The following is a 14,769-nucleotide window of genomic DNA, read 5'->3' on the forward strand; positions in this document are numbered from 1 at the left end:
CTCTTATGATAGAGTGTTTTCCATTTTTGATACTGCATTTAACATTGATTACTCACTGATTAAAATGGCATTATGTAATGTTTGCCACATTTAATTGGCAGATGATATTCTGGATAACTAAGAAAAGTGTGTCTTGCTATAGCTCCTTAAGAAGATGTGGCCAGGGCGCCTGGGTGGCTCAGATGGTTAGGCGTCTGCCTTCGGCTCAGGTCATGATCCCGGAGTCCTGGGATCGAGTCCCACATCGGGCTCCCGGCTCAGCAGGGAGCCTGCTTCTCCCTCTGACCCTCTCCCCTCTCATGCTGTTTCTCTCTCGCTCGCTCTCTAAAAAAAAATAAATAAAATCTTAAAAAAAAAAAAAGAAGATGTGGCCATTGTCACCATAGAATTTAGATAATTCTCATTTTATACAACTTTATAAGTTTATTTTAATGTAATTCTAGATGAATGTATGTAAGATGACTTTGTTTTCCTAATTTAAAACAACTTCAGAGTAACTAACAAATTTCTGTTGAAGGTGGCTGCCATGGCCTCATGGGAAGAAAGTGTCTCTGGATGAGTTCATCTATTATTTTGATTTTTGCCTGTTTTATTTAAAATCACTAAAATAATTTCTCTTCCCTTAAATACATTGTTATCTTAAATAAATATATGAATCCCATCATCCTTGTGGAAAATTAAGCCTCTCTTTGTTGTAGTCAAGCAGTCTCATGAGTTTGCTTGAAAGCTTATAACTCAAGGCCATCAACCCTAAGGTAGGTGAGTCTTGCTTAGCTCCATACAACCTGGTAGAGGAGAAAGTCCCCAAAGAATGATAAAATAAGGGAGACTATGAAAAACAGGAAAACAATGATCAGTAGAAAAACATCTATGCCATTTCCTGTAGGGAGCTCCATATGAATTTGAGTAATTATAAAATTGGCACTTACTTTTTCATGTAAGTTTTTACCTTCTAAAATATAGTACTGTCTAGTCAAAATTTGAACAATTTTTTCAGATTGCTGGAATAATATTTAAATAACTTAGGAAATAATGTCATGATACAAACTACAAACTTCAATTAAAACCATTCCATATAAGAGAAAAATACTTCACTAATTATATTTTTACTAGGGAAAAATTTTGAATGCAGTTTTTTTATATTGATTCACAAGAATTGTAAATATTCTCTATTTTGAGTTTTTGTGCCTTGAAACTTGTTATAAAATAGATTACCATTTTAGATTGATTTATTATTGACAGGTTCACAAATGCTTGGCTTCATTTCCCCATACAGCTTTGGAGATGAAAATGTCAATCTATATGGTAACTAATATAAATATCTATTAAATCTAAGGCTCATTCAAATTTTGTCCCACAGTTTCTCAATTAAAGAAGGGTTATTATATATCAATACACCCTTATCAATTTAAACACCTTCCTTTTTTGAGAACAATTACTATTTTTCTTAATTTATTAATTGAACCATAATATGCTATATTTTCATAGAAGTTGTATGTAGCATAGTCAAATTATTCTTTATCATAATTCATTTCTAGTTCATAACCCACTAAAATTTAATTCTCATATTATTATTATTACTACCAAAGATTAAAATGCTATAAAATATGAAGGCTCCTTGGGAATTACTATACTACAATATAGTTTGACCTATATATAATGTTAGACATTATTAATTTTGGTAAATCAATTTGAATAAATAATTTGATATTAGTTTTAAGATATATTAATAGCATGGCTCCTCATTGCTAGGAAGATGACCTCTAGGAAAATCAGTTCACTTGGGTGGGTTAAAAATTCAGTAGTCAGTATGAGGTGTCTTTAAGTTACATTAGATGTGGTACTTTTGTTAGCCTATCCTTTACTAAAACTGATGTTTGGACTTGGGATTTGGATGACACTGTAAAAACAGCAATGTTTTCTGTGATATAATCATATTATATTATAGAACTTTTAATATCAATGGTCTAAATTTGCTTTCTTTAGTTAAAATAGTCTAAGGAACCAGAATTGAAAGAACTTTAGGAAATAGTAGTATTATTTCTTCCTCTTACTTTTGTCAGTTACTAGCAAAACTGGTAAAGCTGAAGGTTTTTTTCCCCTTCACAGGTTTGGGATGAAAATCTTGCAAAATCTGCAGAGGCTTGGGCAGCTACTTGCATTTGGGACCATGGACCTTCTTATTTACTGAGGTTTTTGGGCCAAAATCTATCTGTACGAACTGGAAGGTAGGAAGCAGTTTCACTGATACTGTTCATCCACACATTTTATTACTTATGGATCCCAAGGGGGAGTGACACCATTTTCATTTAATATCAGCAAATATTTATTGAGTGCTCACTATGTGTCAGGCAATGATGCTTGGCCTGTGACTGTTTCAGATGTCTTCAAGGATTATTTAATTGGTTAAAAGGTCCTAATAAGACCAGTTTCCCCTTTCACACTTGGAACACCCTCTCTTAGCCTATATTCTTCACTTACCTCACAGAATCTTTGAAAGGATTCTTCCACCTCAGGGAAATTTTTTCAATGTGGCAGGAGCCATTTTTGTGTTTATGCAACTTTCCCATGATTACATATATCTATATTTATATATGTCTCTGTGTGTTATATATTTACATATATATGTACACACACATACACACACATATATATGCAAAGTATGTGCAACTATGGGAAAGACACTTTCCAGTGATAGGATAATTTTTCCACCACTGAGGAATGTCATCATCCAACATTCCAAAGACCCATTCTCTTCCATATACAGGAGAAAAATCAGGTATGCCTGATTTTCCTATTAAAATAAAAGTGATTCAAGTTTAAGGGAAAAAAACACACTGAGTTCTAGTATCACAACTACAACTTGTATATCTAATTTTTAATTGTGTACATGATTCTGGTGGAGAAATTTTTGACAAGATAAAACAAGATAGTGATGAAGATTCCTGAAATATTTGTATTTCTCTTTTTGAAACAACCAGACATATACTTAAACGAATATAGACTCACTTGCTTTAGTCCCGGGCATTTTCATGCTTGGCCCTACTTGGAGGAATAGGTGATGATGGTAATTGTGAGGTATGGATTTGCTCTTGAGTCATCATGAATAATCTGCAAAAAGAACTATTAACTTACAACTTAACATGAGTCCACTATAAATTACCACTGCTGTACTCTAAGTTCTCATTGTTTTTCTTGGTATCTAGATATCGCTCTATTCTCCAGTTGGTCAAGCCATGGTATGATGAAGTGAAAGATTATGCTTTTCCATACCCTCAGGATTGCAACCCCAGATGTCCTATGAGATGTTTTGGCCCCATGTGCACACATTATACGCAGGTTATTTCAATTGTCTTGTTAATTTTTGATTCATAGTTTTAAAAATGCTTACTATTTTGGGGAATATGCATTTTCTTACCTTTAACTTCAATAATGAGGTATTGGTTTATTTTTGCAGATGGTTTGGGCCACCTCCAATCGGATAGGATGTGCAATTCATACTTGCCAAAACATGAATGTCTGGGGAGCTGTGTGGCGACGTGCAGTTTACCTGGTATGCAACTATGCCCCAAAGTAAGTACTAGGCTGGATTCTACTTCCTGGAACCTCTAATGATATTAAATATCTCCAGTCTGGTAGTTATTTAGTGTGAATAAGATTTAATTACAATAGCCTCTAATCCTCAAATCTCCCATGACCTCATCTACCTGAAAAATAATGAGATGAATAGTTATTTTTCACAAAGACAGATATTTTGGGCTAAAATTGTGGGCAAAACAATTTGAGATATGGAGATTCACTAAATTCCCTTCACCTATTTTTAGTCATGATAATTGCAAAATAAACACTGTACTTTCAGGCTTTTGATAGTTCTATAAAAGTTATCAGAAAAGAATCTTGTAGGGAATTTTTCAACACTGCAATATTCTCATCTATCAGTACTAGAATGTTGGCTTATTTTTTTCACTGGGAAAGCAAAACACAGTCCTTCTTCCTTTCTTTTAAGAGTAAAACTAAAAATTATAGTTTACTGATTTTATAGAAGGCTAAGGAGTCATTCATTTCCAGAAGGGAAAAATTTAAATGCTGTGACTTGCTTTTAAATTAAAGCTTGGCCATGATTTAAGTTTCATTATTGAAAATTTAAAATTTTCTTATTAGGGGTGCCTGGGTGGCTCAATTGATTTAGAGTCCCCCTCTCTTGATTTCGGCTCAGGTCATGATCTCAGGGTGGGACTCTGCTCCGCAGTGAGTCTGAGATTAGCTCTGTCCTTCTACTTCTGCCCCCTCCCCCTGCCCCGTTGCTCTCTCTCTCTCTCTCTGTGTCTCTATCTCAAATAAATAAATCTTAAAAAAAATAAAAATAAAACGAGATTTTTTCACTAGTTCCATTTTATGGCATATGTATTGTGAAAATTGATCAGACTATAAAATATAGCCATATTTATAAATATTCTTTATAAGTATAAATAAACATTTGTTAACATTTGATAAAATGCCTTCCTGATAACAGTAACTCTTGAGATGATAAAATGTTCCAATATTTATACATGAGTCTGTTCCCATTTGGAGCAAATAGCAAAATGTGCAAAGGATTTATGACATTCTTGGTGTCTTCCAAAGTAAGTCCCAAAGATTTTTTCCAGCTTTGCCAATATGGGGAGGGAATGAGAAAACGTTTCACAAATAATTGCATTACTCATTTATATGGTAGTATGCCAGGGGCAGTGTTTTTGCAAAGTTAGAAAAACAGCAATTTTCCCCATGGTCCCCCTTCATAATTATTAGAATAATGAGGTTTGGAAAGTAGAGTGTGTCTGCATTACAAAAAGCATTAAAATTGTGCATTTGTTTGATATTTTCAGTTTCACACTTTATATTTTCCTATTAAGTCTTTACTCTTCTTCCTGACATAAATAGGCCAAGTAGTACTCAGATGGTGAAAGAGATTTTTATTTCATTTGTTTTTAAGCACTGATTCAAATTTTCTAATATTATTGATGAGATACCTGATTGCTTCATATGAAAGATTAAGATATTGTGTTAATATACTTTATTTCCTGTAAAAAAGAACCATTATTTTGAAACCTAGACAATGAAAAAAGTTTTAAAATCTTGACTGACATTTGAGTGTGAATTTTCCAATGCCAATATAAAATTATCTCAAGCCTGTTTTTTTAGGGGGAAAAAGAGAGAGATGGAGAGAGGGAGGAAGGTAAGGAGGGAGAATTTAATTAGATGGAACAGAACAAAAAATGGAAGGATGAATAATATAAGTTTATTAGTTGACTGATTTACTTTTGAATGTAATTATCCTCTATTTAGTAAAAATCTGTGATTTATGTAAAAGTTTATAATGTAATACGTAATACATTTTACGTATAATAAAATTGTATTTCTAAGTTTATGTTACCAAAAATATGTGCTGTGTAATTTCAAAAGGTTATGTAGAATAAATAGAAAAATATGAAATTAAAATAGCATAGGCTGGGCCCATATGCACTTATAGCTTTGGATAAAGATATAGAGAGAAATAAGATTATTAATATAGAATAGGAGAGATTAGGATAAAGGAGTGAGCTACACTCATAAGAGAATGGGCCTCCTTGAGTGATTTGGAGTGAGCATTTGTCATTATCCAAATTATACCTGAGAAAGCTTACCCAGAGGGCAGAGTATACAATAAACTGAATAGAGATGGATGCTCTTGGAATCTGATGACATTTTGTAATATGAATCACTAATCAGCATGTTTTTCATTTTTATAGATAAATTTTCCTCTATAAATATTTTATAGATCAAAGCCTGAATTTTTATAAAGACTTTACTTATGTATTTTTTTTTTAATTTATTTGAGAAAGAGTGAGAGAGAACAAGCAGGGGGGAGCTGCAGAGGGAGAGGGTGAGGGAGAAACAGGCTTCCCGCTGAGCAAGGAGCCCGATGTGGAACTCGATTCCAGGACCCTGGGATAATGACTTCAGCTGAAGACAGATGCTTCATCGATTGAGCCACCCAGGTGCCCCAAAGCCTGAATTTTTAACTGACTGATTTAAGCAGATATTTTACATAGATACACTTTAAGAATCACTTCTTGGGCTTCTTCAGGTCTTAAAGAAGATGAGAACCACCTGTTTCATATTTTAGCCTCTTACCTACTGTTGTCTTATTTTCAACCCTGACTTTTTACTACTGACAACCAAATTTCCTCCTGACCATTCAATTTCCTTCAAAATGCTGGCTATGTTGCTATTTCTTAACACCAATCACCATGTTATTGAAAATACATCTATTACCTTCTCCCTCATAATTGAACAGTAAGGCATTGTGGCTATTTCCAACTATTGTAAATGATGAATTTGATGTATTATTATGATCATGGCCGTCAATACAGATAAAAATATCGACAACACAAAATAATTTAGTTTAATGTATTTAGCATTATCAAAAAACAAATAGTATTACTAAAAACAAAAGCTATGAGTTTACACATAGGTAAAGATTTTGAAATCACCTTTGTTTCCCTGAGCCCTTAGTCTCTTACCATGACAACTTATGGCAACTTCTTGCTTATTTCATCATTTGTAAGCCTCCTAGAAAATACTAAGTACATGTAAATATTACCATCCTTAGCATTAGCAGGAGTTTTAAAAATGGGAATGTGTCCTGCCAACGTACTCTAGAAGGCAGTTATAGGGCAGAGACAGATGCAGTGACTGAATGAGCATCAAGCCTGACATCATGTGACTAATTCTGTCACCATTCATTGTAGTGCTTCACGTCTTATCTGTAAATTAAGATAATATTAACTGTTGCAGAGAGAAATATTTAAAAAGTAAGATATATAAAATAATAAGTTACTGTATAAATAAGAAGTGGAGGGGTGCTTGGGTGGCTCAGTGGGTTAAACATCTGCCTTCAGCTCAGGTCATGGTCTCAGGGTCCTGGGATCCAGCCTGGGGCTCCCTGCTCTGTAGGGAGTCTACTTCTCCCTCTCCTTCTGTGCACCCCCCCAACTCATGCTCTCTCACACGATCTCTCCCTCTCTCAAATAAATACATAAAATCTTAAAAAAACAGAAAAAAATGGATATTTTCAGAGCCTTTCTAAACTGACAAACTTCTCAAAAAGATCATTACATGTCAATTCATGTGGTCATGTGCTTAAGGACAATCAAATTTCTTAAAATGGGCACTAATGTAACATTAATATTATCTTTGTACTTTTTTTTCTTCTTTCTAGGGGCAATTGGATTGGAGAAGCACCCTATAAAGTAGGGGTACCATGTTCAGCTTGCCCTCCAAGTTATGGAGGATCTTGTACTGACAATCTTTGTTTTCCAGGAGTAACGTCAAACTACCTATACTGGTTTAAATAGGCTTATCTTTTCGTCCAGGAAATAGAATGGTTTCTGAGAATCATAGGCATATATATATATTGAGTTTTGCACATATTATACATATTTTATAATAATCTTGTTTTCCTTTTATTATTCATTGTATAAATTAGTGTTTGTCTAGTATGTTTGTTTCATCTTTGAGGTAATCAAAGCATCCATTTCTATCTTCTGACCTCTAAGCCCAAGTTAAAATGTTGTCTATGTAGTATTGACATAGTTGATGCATCCAATTCTAAAACTTACTTCCCAAAGGAATTATGTTACACTTGTGAGGAATCAAATATATATTTGACCTGTAATTTATGTGTGTGCATGTAGATACATATACATATATGTGTATGTATATATACATGCACAAACATATAATAGAGGATGTAACACAGAGAATAATGTGATTCAATAGTTAACTTGAGGGAAATTTAAAAATATACTACTCTGAAATATATATGAGGTGGTGGGACATCTTCAGCACCCATTTCTATAATACCTACAAAGTGATAATTTGCGAAATAACACTCAGTGATGTCTGGACATAATAATTTAATTAAGCCACCAAGGATTTCATTCTGGAGGTATTTTGTCTTATTTGGTTTCACCAAAGGATATGCTCAACTTATGTAAGATCAAGTCATACCTTTTGCTTAATCTCTTTTATTGAATTAGTAATCATGTGTTGAGTGCTTATTATGTGCAAGGCACTCTGCAAGTTATGTTCTGATAATGCAAAGATGTGAGATACGGTTCCTGCCTTCAAGAAGCTCACAAAAATATTCAGGAAATAATGCAGTTTAAGATTTTGCTGCAAAATTACAGTTTTTTTAACAAATTGATTTTAATGTAAGTTTGAGTAAATAGATGCCACAATGGTCACCTATAGGTGAAATAGGTGATGAGGACATTGTGTGATACGCAAGGCTTCTGATTAGCATGAAAATGTAGGGACACCACTTGGAACTAAAAGAGGCAGGAAAGAATTAACTGCCCAGGGATTACTGTATTAGAGTAAATAGTTGTGAGTTTGGAAGGCAGACAGCAAGATGCTAAAAAACCTAAGGCCCAGGAGAACTAAGATTTAGGAGACAGGTATGTAAAGTCACAGAAATAGGGTTACTGCACAAAAAATTATAGGTGAGAACTTCAGAAGGGCCTATCCTGAGAGTCTTATATCTTGAGGCCTGTCAGCAGAGGGTGAAGAATGCCAAAAGAAACATGTGAGATGCCAAGGACACTTCCATCTCTTCACATCATTATTTGGTGAGCATCCATCCAATCATCATGAGCCTCTAAGCATCACATTAAAGATTCTGTATGCACACCACAGTTAGGGTTTGGCAAAGTGGCCCTCTTCAGATGATTTGCTAAGGACTAATTAGCAAATCTTATTTCCATGTCTATGTAGAAGAATAATTTTCAGTTCTCCATTAAGTTTGATTGTGGAAGTCAAATCAAAGTCACTATGAAATTTCACTCATGTGATTTTGGAAATGCAATGTTTCCTCCTTCAGGAATTCACTATTAGAGAGGAAAATTCAACATCTGGGTCAAGACACTTATATTATGTTTTGTCTGTGTGAGAGAGAAAGAGAGAGAGAGAGAGAGAGATGAAAGAGATTATGAAAGAGAGAGAGAGAATGAAAGAGAGATTATAAGAGAAAGAGAATGAAAGAGAGAGAGTGTTCACAAGTTATGTAATGCTTCCATAGAATTACAGAATAAGCAAACGAGGTTAGTTCCAGAGTGCAAATAACAGAAGGAAGCTACTTGTTTAAAATTCTGTACACATTTGTGATTTCTTAGGGCGGATGCACTGAAAAATGACAGTTAAGACAGTTAATTAAATCCAGTCAATGAGGGAAAAATCCACCATCTGGAGTTTAGGTTTACATGATGACAAACAATTGGCCTAATTCCTTTTGCAAATTGAATGTGGTGACCAAATGTTTTGATATCATACTACTCTGCTTTTGTGGGCACATATATAGACTGTATGAAAAATAAATATTTTTGGATACTAAACTGAAGAACAGAAGTAGTTGTTAGATTCGGGCCCCAGTCTAACTTTTATCTAACTATAGGCAATTGAAGAGAAAGCTAATTAGTAGGATGTTTACTTGATTTCTCTAGAAAGTATTTCCAACTTTCATTTTCCTAGACTTGGTTCTATAGAAGTAGCAAAAGTACTATTAAACAAACATCACTGTTCTCAGTTCCAGTCCTGTTGCTGGATTGCTTGTGTGGCTTGGTTTCTCAGTTCTGAAAAAGAATAATGATATTTGCTACATATTTCACAGAGGTTCCTCTGAGGCTAAAGTTACCATACTAATAGCAATTTATGAATATTAAAAGCGTCGTTAATGTTGTGAGACTTATTTGGGAAAAAATTAAGTTTTATGAGCTTCTCTTTGGCAGAAACTGTCTGATTCTTTGTATTCATCCCAGCTTTTTATAGAGTGGTTATAATGCAGTAAGTGTTTAATAAATGTGTCTCTGAATATATTTTTAGAATTAACTAAAAAACCTAGAATTGCAACAATTTAGAGGAGTCCCACCTTTCCATGTTTTATTAAGACAAAAAAAATTTCTTAAATATAAAGCTCTGGATGCATCAAAAATCCAGATACATCATCAAACATACCAGATTAAGACTAGAATCTAGGCATGAATAACTGACACCACAATCCTTTCCAAATCACTAGAGCTATACATTTATTTATAACTTAACAACTCAGCTGAAAATATAACGGGTATTTTTTGTTATGCTATGTGTACTTTTTAAATTTAGTAATATAAGGTAGACATGTTAACTGTTTCATTTTCCAGGCTAAAGCAAATGAAAATTTGCTGATATCAACAGTGTGTCCTGTTTTTCACAACATTCAACCATGGTGCTAGGATAGCTACTTCTCACTGTAATTCCCAGGGGCAGAAAGAGTCTGGGTATCAGATATTTCTTAAGAGCAGCTTTAAATAGTCAATATTGAGATTTTCATTTCAAAACATATCATTCAAAAGAAAGAGTAGTCTCTATATTCTCCATATTCCACAGTACTGATCCTCTCTCTATGGCATGGAGTTTTCAGTAAAAAAGTAAAACACTTCCGTCACAATACAGTTTTGTTTTGTTTTGTTTTTATTTTGGCTTCCATGTCATCAGAAGACTGGAAAAAATGACAATTTTAGCTGTTAAACTGATGGATTTCTTTATAGAATTGTATTTAAATCGTGTAGGCACAGTCTTAATGTTGCTGGTTATGACAGATAAGCTTGTTTTTAAAATGTGGTGGAAACAATTTTTATTAGTACCATTTTTGCTTCTGTTCGGTAGCCTAAGCATCGGTGGTTTCTGTGGTTCGTCAGGGTTTGCCCTACCAGCTTCGTTTGGCAGCGCCGTAACGTTCACTTGAAACCTTTGTGGAAACAGTCATTCGAAAGCTCCGTGCAGCTCTAGCAAAGAGTTGACCCAACATGAAGGCAAGTTCACCCAATAAAATATACTCAGACTATTTGGACTGAAACAGCATGCATTTTTCTCATTAATACATGCTTGTGTAAAATCAACTTATATCATTTACATAAGCAAATCTGATACACATTTAGACCAGCTGAAGTGTTTTGTGTTCATACCCTGCTTATTAAGTGAATATATAAGCTATGCAGATAATTTGCATATGTCCAGGAAGGAAAAATAATGCTCAGCCCGTGGTTTACGTTCTACCTTTGTATAACAACATCCCCTACGTTCCACAGTATCACGGGATGCAAATTTTGACATAAATGGAAGCTTTTACCTACCAAAGTGTTTAGGGGGAGTAAAGTTAGATTTCTATCAGTGCCTAACAGTATATCTGACTTTACATATATATATATGTATATATATATATACACTTATATGTATATATATGTATATCTACATATATATGTATATTGTCATTATATGTGTGGGGAAAGGCATATTTAAACACATGCAAAATGATTTTAAAAAATTATGCCATGATATAATTTTGACCTATGAGAGGTCAATCAAAAGCTTAGAAAGTTAAACAATTCACTCGTTAATGGTGCTGAAAATGCGTTACAACCACCATATCCTTGCTACAATTTTGAGGTTTCTTTTCAGTTGAATTTTTTACTAAGTGTGAACTATCAATATCAATTCTGGTGCTAAATACGTGGTGCTAAATGAATTGTTAGTGTTAATAGTTTTAGTAATACTCTTTTTATTCATTCTTAAAAGTGATATCTATTCAATTCCTGATTCAGAAATATTAATAAACTCCTGTTAAATTAATGTTACCCAGAAATAGGCCAGTGAACTCTCTTTTTTGTGTAACAGTCCAACATTATCTAGATGTTACAGAATGTAAATATATTTCTTTAGAATTTATCAAATTTCTTTTTTAAAGGCATTTTTTAGCGTGGCAATGTCCAAATTCAAGTATCACCTGAAGGTTACACCAACCATGCCTCAGGCACTAGCGCCCTCTGGTGATTGTGAAAATAAATTTTTGGTGGCTGCTTGGCCTGCAAAAAAAGACATTTTTTGTTAAAAAAAAATTTAAGTTCCTCAATATTGGAACTCTGGGGTACTCATTAAATCTGACAGCATTTGAAAATGCTTGACTCTGTTGACATCATTTTCAAAGAGGATAAGAGAGGGACTATATCTTGGCATCCACTTTCCTAAATAATAATGTTTTTTAATGAAAATTTATTTCTAAGGTGCTTATCGAAGTGTTTTTTTTTTTTTAACTAGGTATTACTAAAGTATATTTTTCATTTGGCTTACATCATAAATACAATTAGAATTAAAATTAGCAAACAATTATAAATGTGTCTCATTTTCAGAAGTGATTATTTTTATTTAACATAGTACATAAGATTAAAAGGAGATATGTTAAAATAATTAATTTCATAAAAAAGGATTATCTCTCCATTTTTACCTGTTGGTCTAAAATTTGATATTGTTCTTTAGTCATACTATTTAGCTAATGATAAAATTGTATTATTCCATCCAAAGTCCTTCTAGCCTAACGAATGTACATAAAAACTTAGAATTATATCACTTGATATAACTAATGAAGACAAAATTCTTAGGTAAACTTCCAGTTGAGGTATGCCATTGACATCATGGGTATATATCACGTAATTGTGATAATCTGTTGTGACCGAAATGTTTCTTAAACTACGTTAGCATAACCAAAGGAAATATATTTTGAAGCAGTTTTCCACATTAGTATTTTTAAACTTAAAGCAAGAGAACACATTTTATGATCCCAATTATATAGAAAGTTTTAACATATACTACATACAAAATGGATCTGCTCATACCCCAAACCTTCCCCAGTGCGTGGGAAGTTTGTTCTGAGAGCCCTAGGATTCCATCAAACAGAAAAACATTGATCTAAAACATCCGGTTCCCCCCATTTTTCTCCAAAATAATCAGGTAATTAAAGCAAGAAAAAAGTTTGAGGCACTAAATTATTCCAACACGCACTTCACTTTACATATGTTAGAAGCTTCTGGTTTGATGAAGCATTAAATGCTGACTTTAACTGGTGCTTGGAGATAGCTTACAGGATCTTGTGTTTTGTTATTTGACAAACAGAATTTTGGTGCCATACTAGTTTGAGAATTGGAAGTAACTGTGGTGCACATATGAAAATAATGCATTTTTAAGATATCTAAATATTTCAAATATGTACATAATTCTAAAATATACTATATCATTTCAGATTTTTTTAAAGATTAACTTGGATAAGTTTTATTCATTACTTAACACTGTGGCAGTGAAAGGTGCTTTGATGTTGTGATATAATGTCGTGAATGTGTACATACATAAAACCTGTGTAAACCTCTGTCCTTATAAAGCCTAACAAGTGTAGCTTTTTGAGCTCTGCTGTATTTTCTTTTTCAATAAAATATTATAATTAATTGTTTTGTTTTAAAAGTATATCTAATTGTTTTCCTGTTTTCAAAAGAGTTTTCAAATAGAACTAGATGGCATGGTAATTTTGATAAGGTATGATGAACTACTTCTCTAAAGCAACAATGATTATATCTTTAATGCATTGCTGAAATACACCAATAATCTTCTATTTTCCCCTTTCTTTCTTCCCTTTGCTGCCTCATTCTTTCCTTCTTCCCTTCTTTTTCTACTCAATTCCAAAAAATATTCTGAAGTACAAATATAAAAGACATTTCCATGGAGGAAGAGGAAAAATCAATGTATCAAGAAGTTCTGGCTGAGGAAAATTGCAGCAGTTGAACACAAATACTTTTATGCTTCCCAGCATAGAGAGCCTGAAGAGAAACCATAGAAGTTCCTGGGGGAGAGGCACACATCAGGCCACTCCTTGGCCCAAGGATAGTGATTTCTAGGGTGGCTCTACCTTGTAGAGGGTAATTCCTTTCTCTCTGGTGAAATGTAGATCTCGCAGACCAGCGCACTGAGAAGGATCTGAATCTAGGACTTTAAATTTCTCCTTACCATATGTGATATTGTGATTTATTATAAGGAAAACAAGGGGGGCCTGGATGGCTCAGTCAGTCAGGCATCTGCCTTCGTCTCAGGTCATGATCCTGGGGTCCTGGGATCAAGCCCCGCATTGGGCTCCCTGCTCGGCAGGAAGCCTGCTTCTCCCTCTCCCACTCCCCCTGCTTGTGTTCCTTCTCTCTCTGTGTCTCTCTCTGTCAAATAAATAAATAAAATCTTTAAAAAAGAAAAGAAAAGAAATACATATTTGGTCTTCCTACAGTTTCTGGCTCACAGCTCCCCAGACCCTTGGAATTTCTAAGTGTTGACTGAGAGTGAGACAGATGTGTTTTGTTATGTTAATGAGGTGACTTTTGGGAAGCACTTAAGAATGGGGGCTGGTTGTCAGTGGAACCAACCTTGTGATTAGAGGCTTGGAACTTTCAGTCCCACCCCCTGATCTCTGGGGAGGGGAGAGGGGCTGGAGGTTGAGTCAACAGCCAATGATCAATGATATAATCAATCATGCCTATCTATTGCAGCCTCCACAAAAAAACAAGAACCACAGGGTTCTGAGAGCTTTGGAGCTGGTGAACCCAAGGAGGTGTAGGAGAGTGGGGCACCAGGACAGGGCCCAGGAGTTTGTGCTCTTCCCACATACCTTGCTTTACGCACCTCTTCCATCTGTCTGTTCCCAAGTTATATCCTTTTATAATAAACTGGTCATCTAGTAAGTAAAATGTTTCTCTGAGTTCTGTGAGCTGCTCTAGCAAATTCACTGAGCCCAAAGAGGAAGTGGTAGGAACCTCTGATTTATAGCCAGCTGGTCAGAAATACAGGTAAAACCTAGACCTGCGACTGGCATCTGAACCCCAAGGAGGGGGTCATGGGAACCCCAAT

General features: G+C 34.4%; 1 protein-coding gene across 3 annotated transcripts in view; it reads left to right on the forward strand.

Annotated features, from left to right (window-relative positions):
• PI15 (peptidase inhibitor 15) overlaps positions 1 to 13,329 on the forward strand; it is a 33,813-nt gene extending 20,484 nt beyond the window's left edge. For 2 of the 3 annotated variants that reach the window (XM_035011390.1, XM_035011389.1), the window contains exons 3-6: positions 2,110 to 2,228; positions 3,207 to 3,339; positions 3,458 to 3,573; positions 7,241 to 8,504. In XM_035011390.1, coding sequence (XP_034867281.1) covers positions 2,110 to 2,228; positions 3,207 to 3,339; positions 3,458 to 3,573; positions 7,241 to 7,376 — 504 coding nt within the window. In that variant the 3' untranslated portion in view covers positions 7,377 to 8,504. Of the gene's footprint in view, positions 1 to 2,109; positions 2,229 to 3,206; positions 3,340 to 3,457; positions 3,574 to 7,240; positions 8,505 to 10,722 lie in introns of those variants that run through there. The other variant, XM_035011391.1, reaches the window with a different exon arrangement.
• The last annotated feature ends 1,440 nt before the right edge of the window (positions 13,330 to 14,769 follow it).

The sequence above is a fragment of the Mirounga leonina genome, unplaced genomic scaffold (genome assembly GCF_011800145.1).
Source record: "Mirounga leonina isolate KUSES-001 unplaced genomic scaffold, KU_Mleo_1.0 Mir_165, whole genome shotgun sequence".
Taxonomy (NCBI): domain Eukaryota; kingdom Metazoa; phylum Chordata; class Mammalia; order Carnivora; family Phocidae; genus Mirounga; species Mirounga leonina.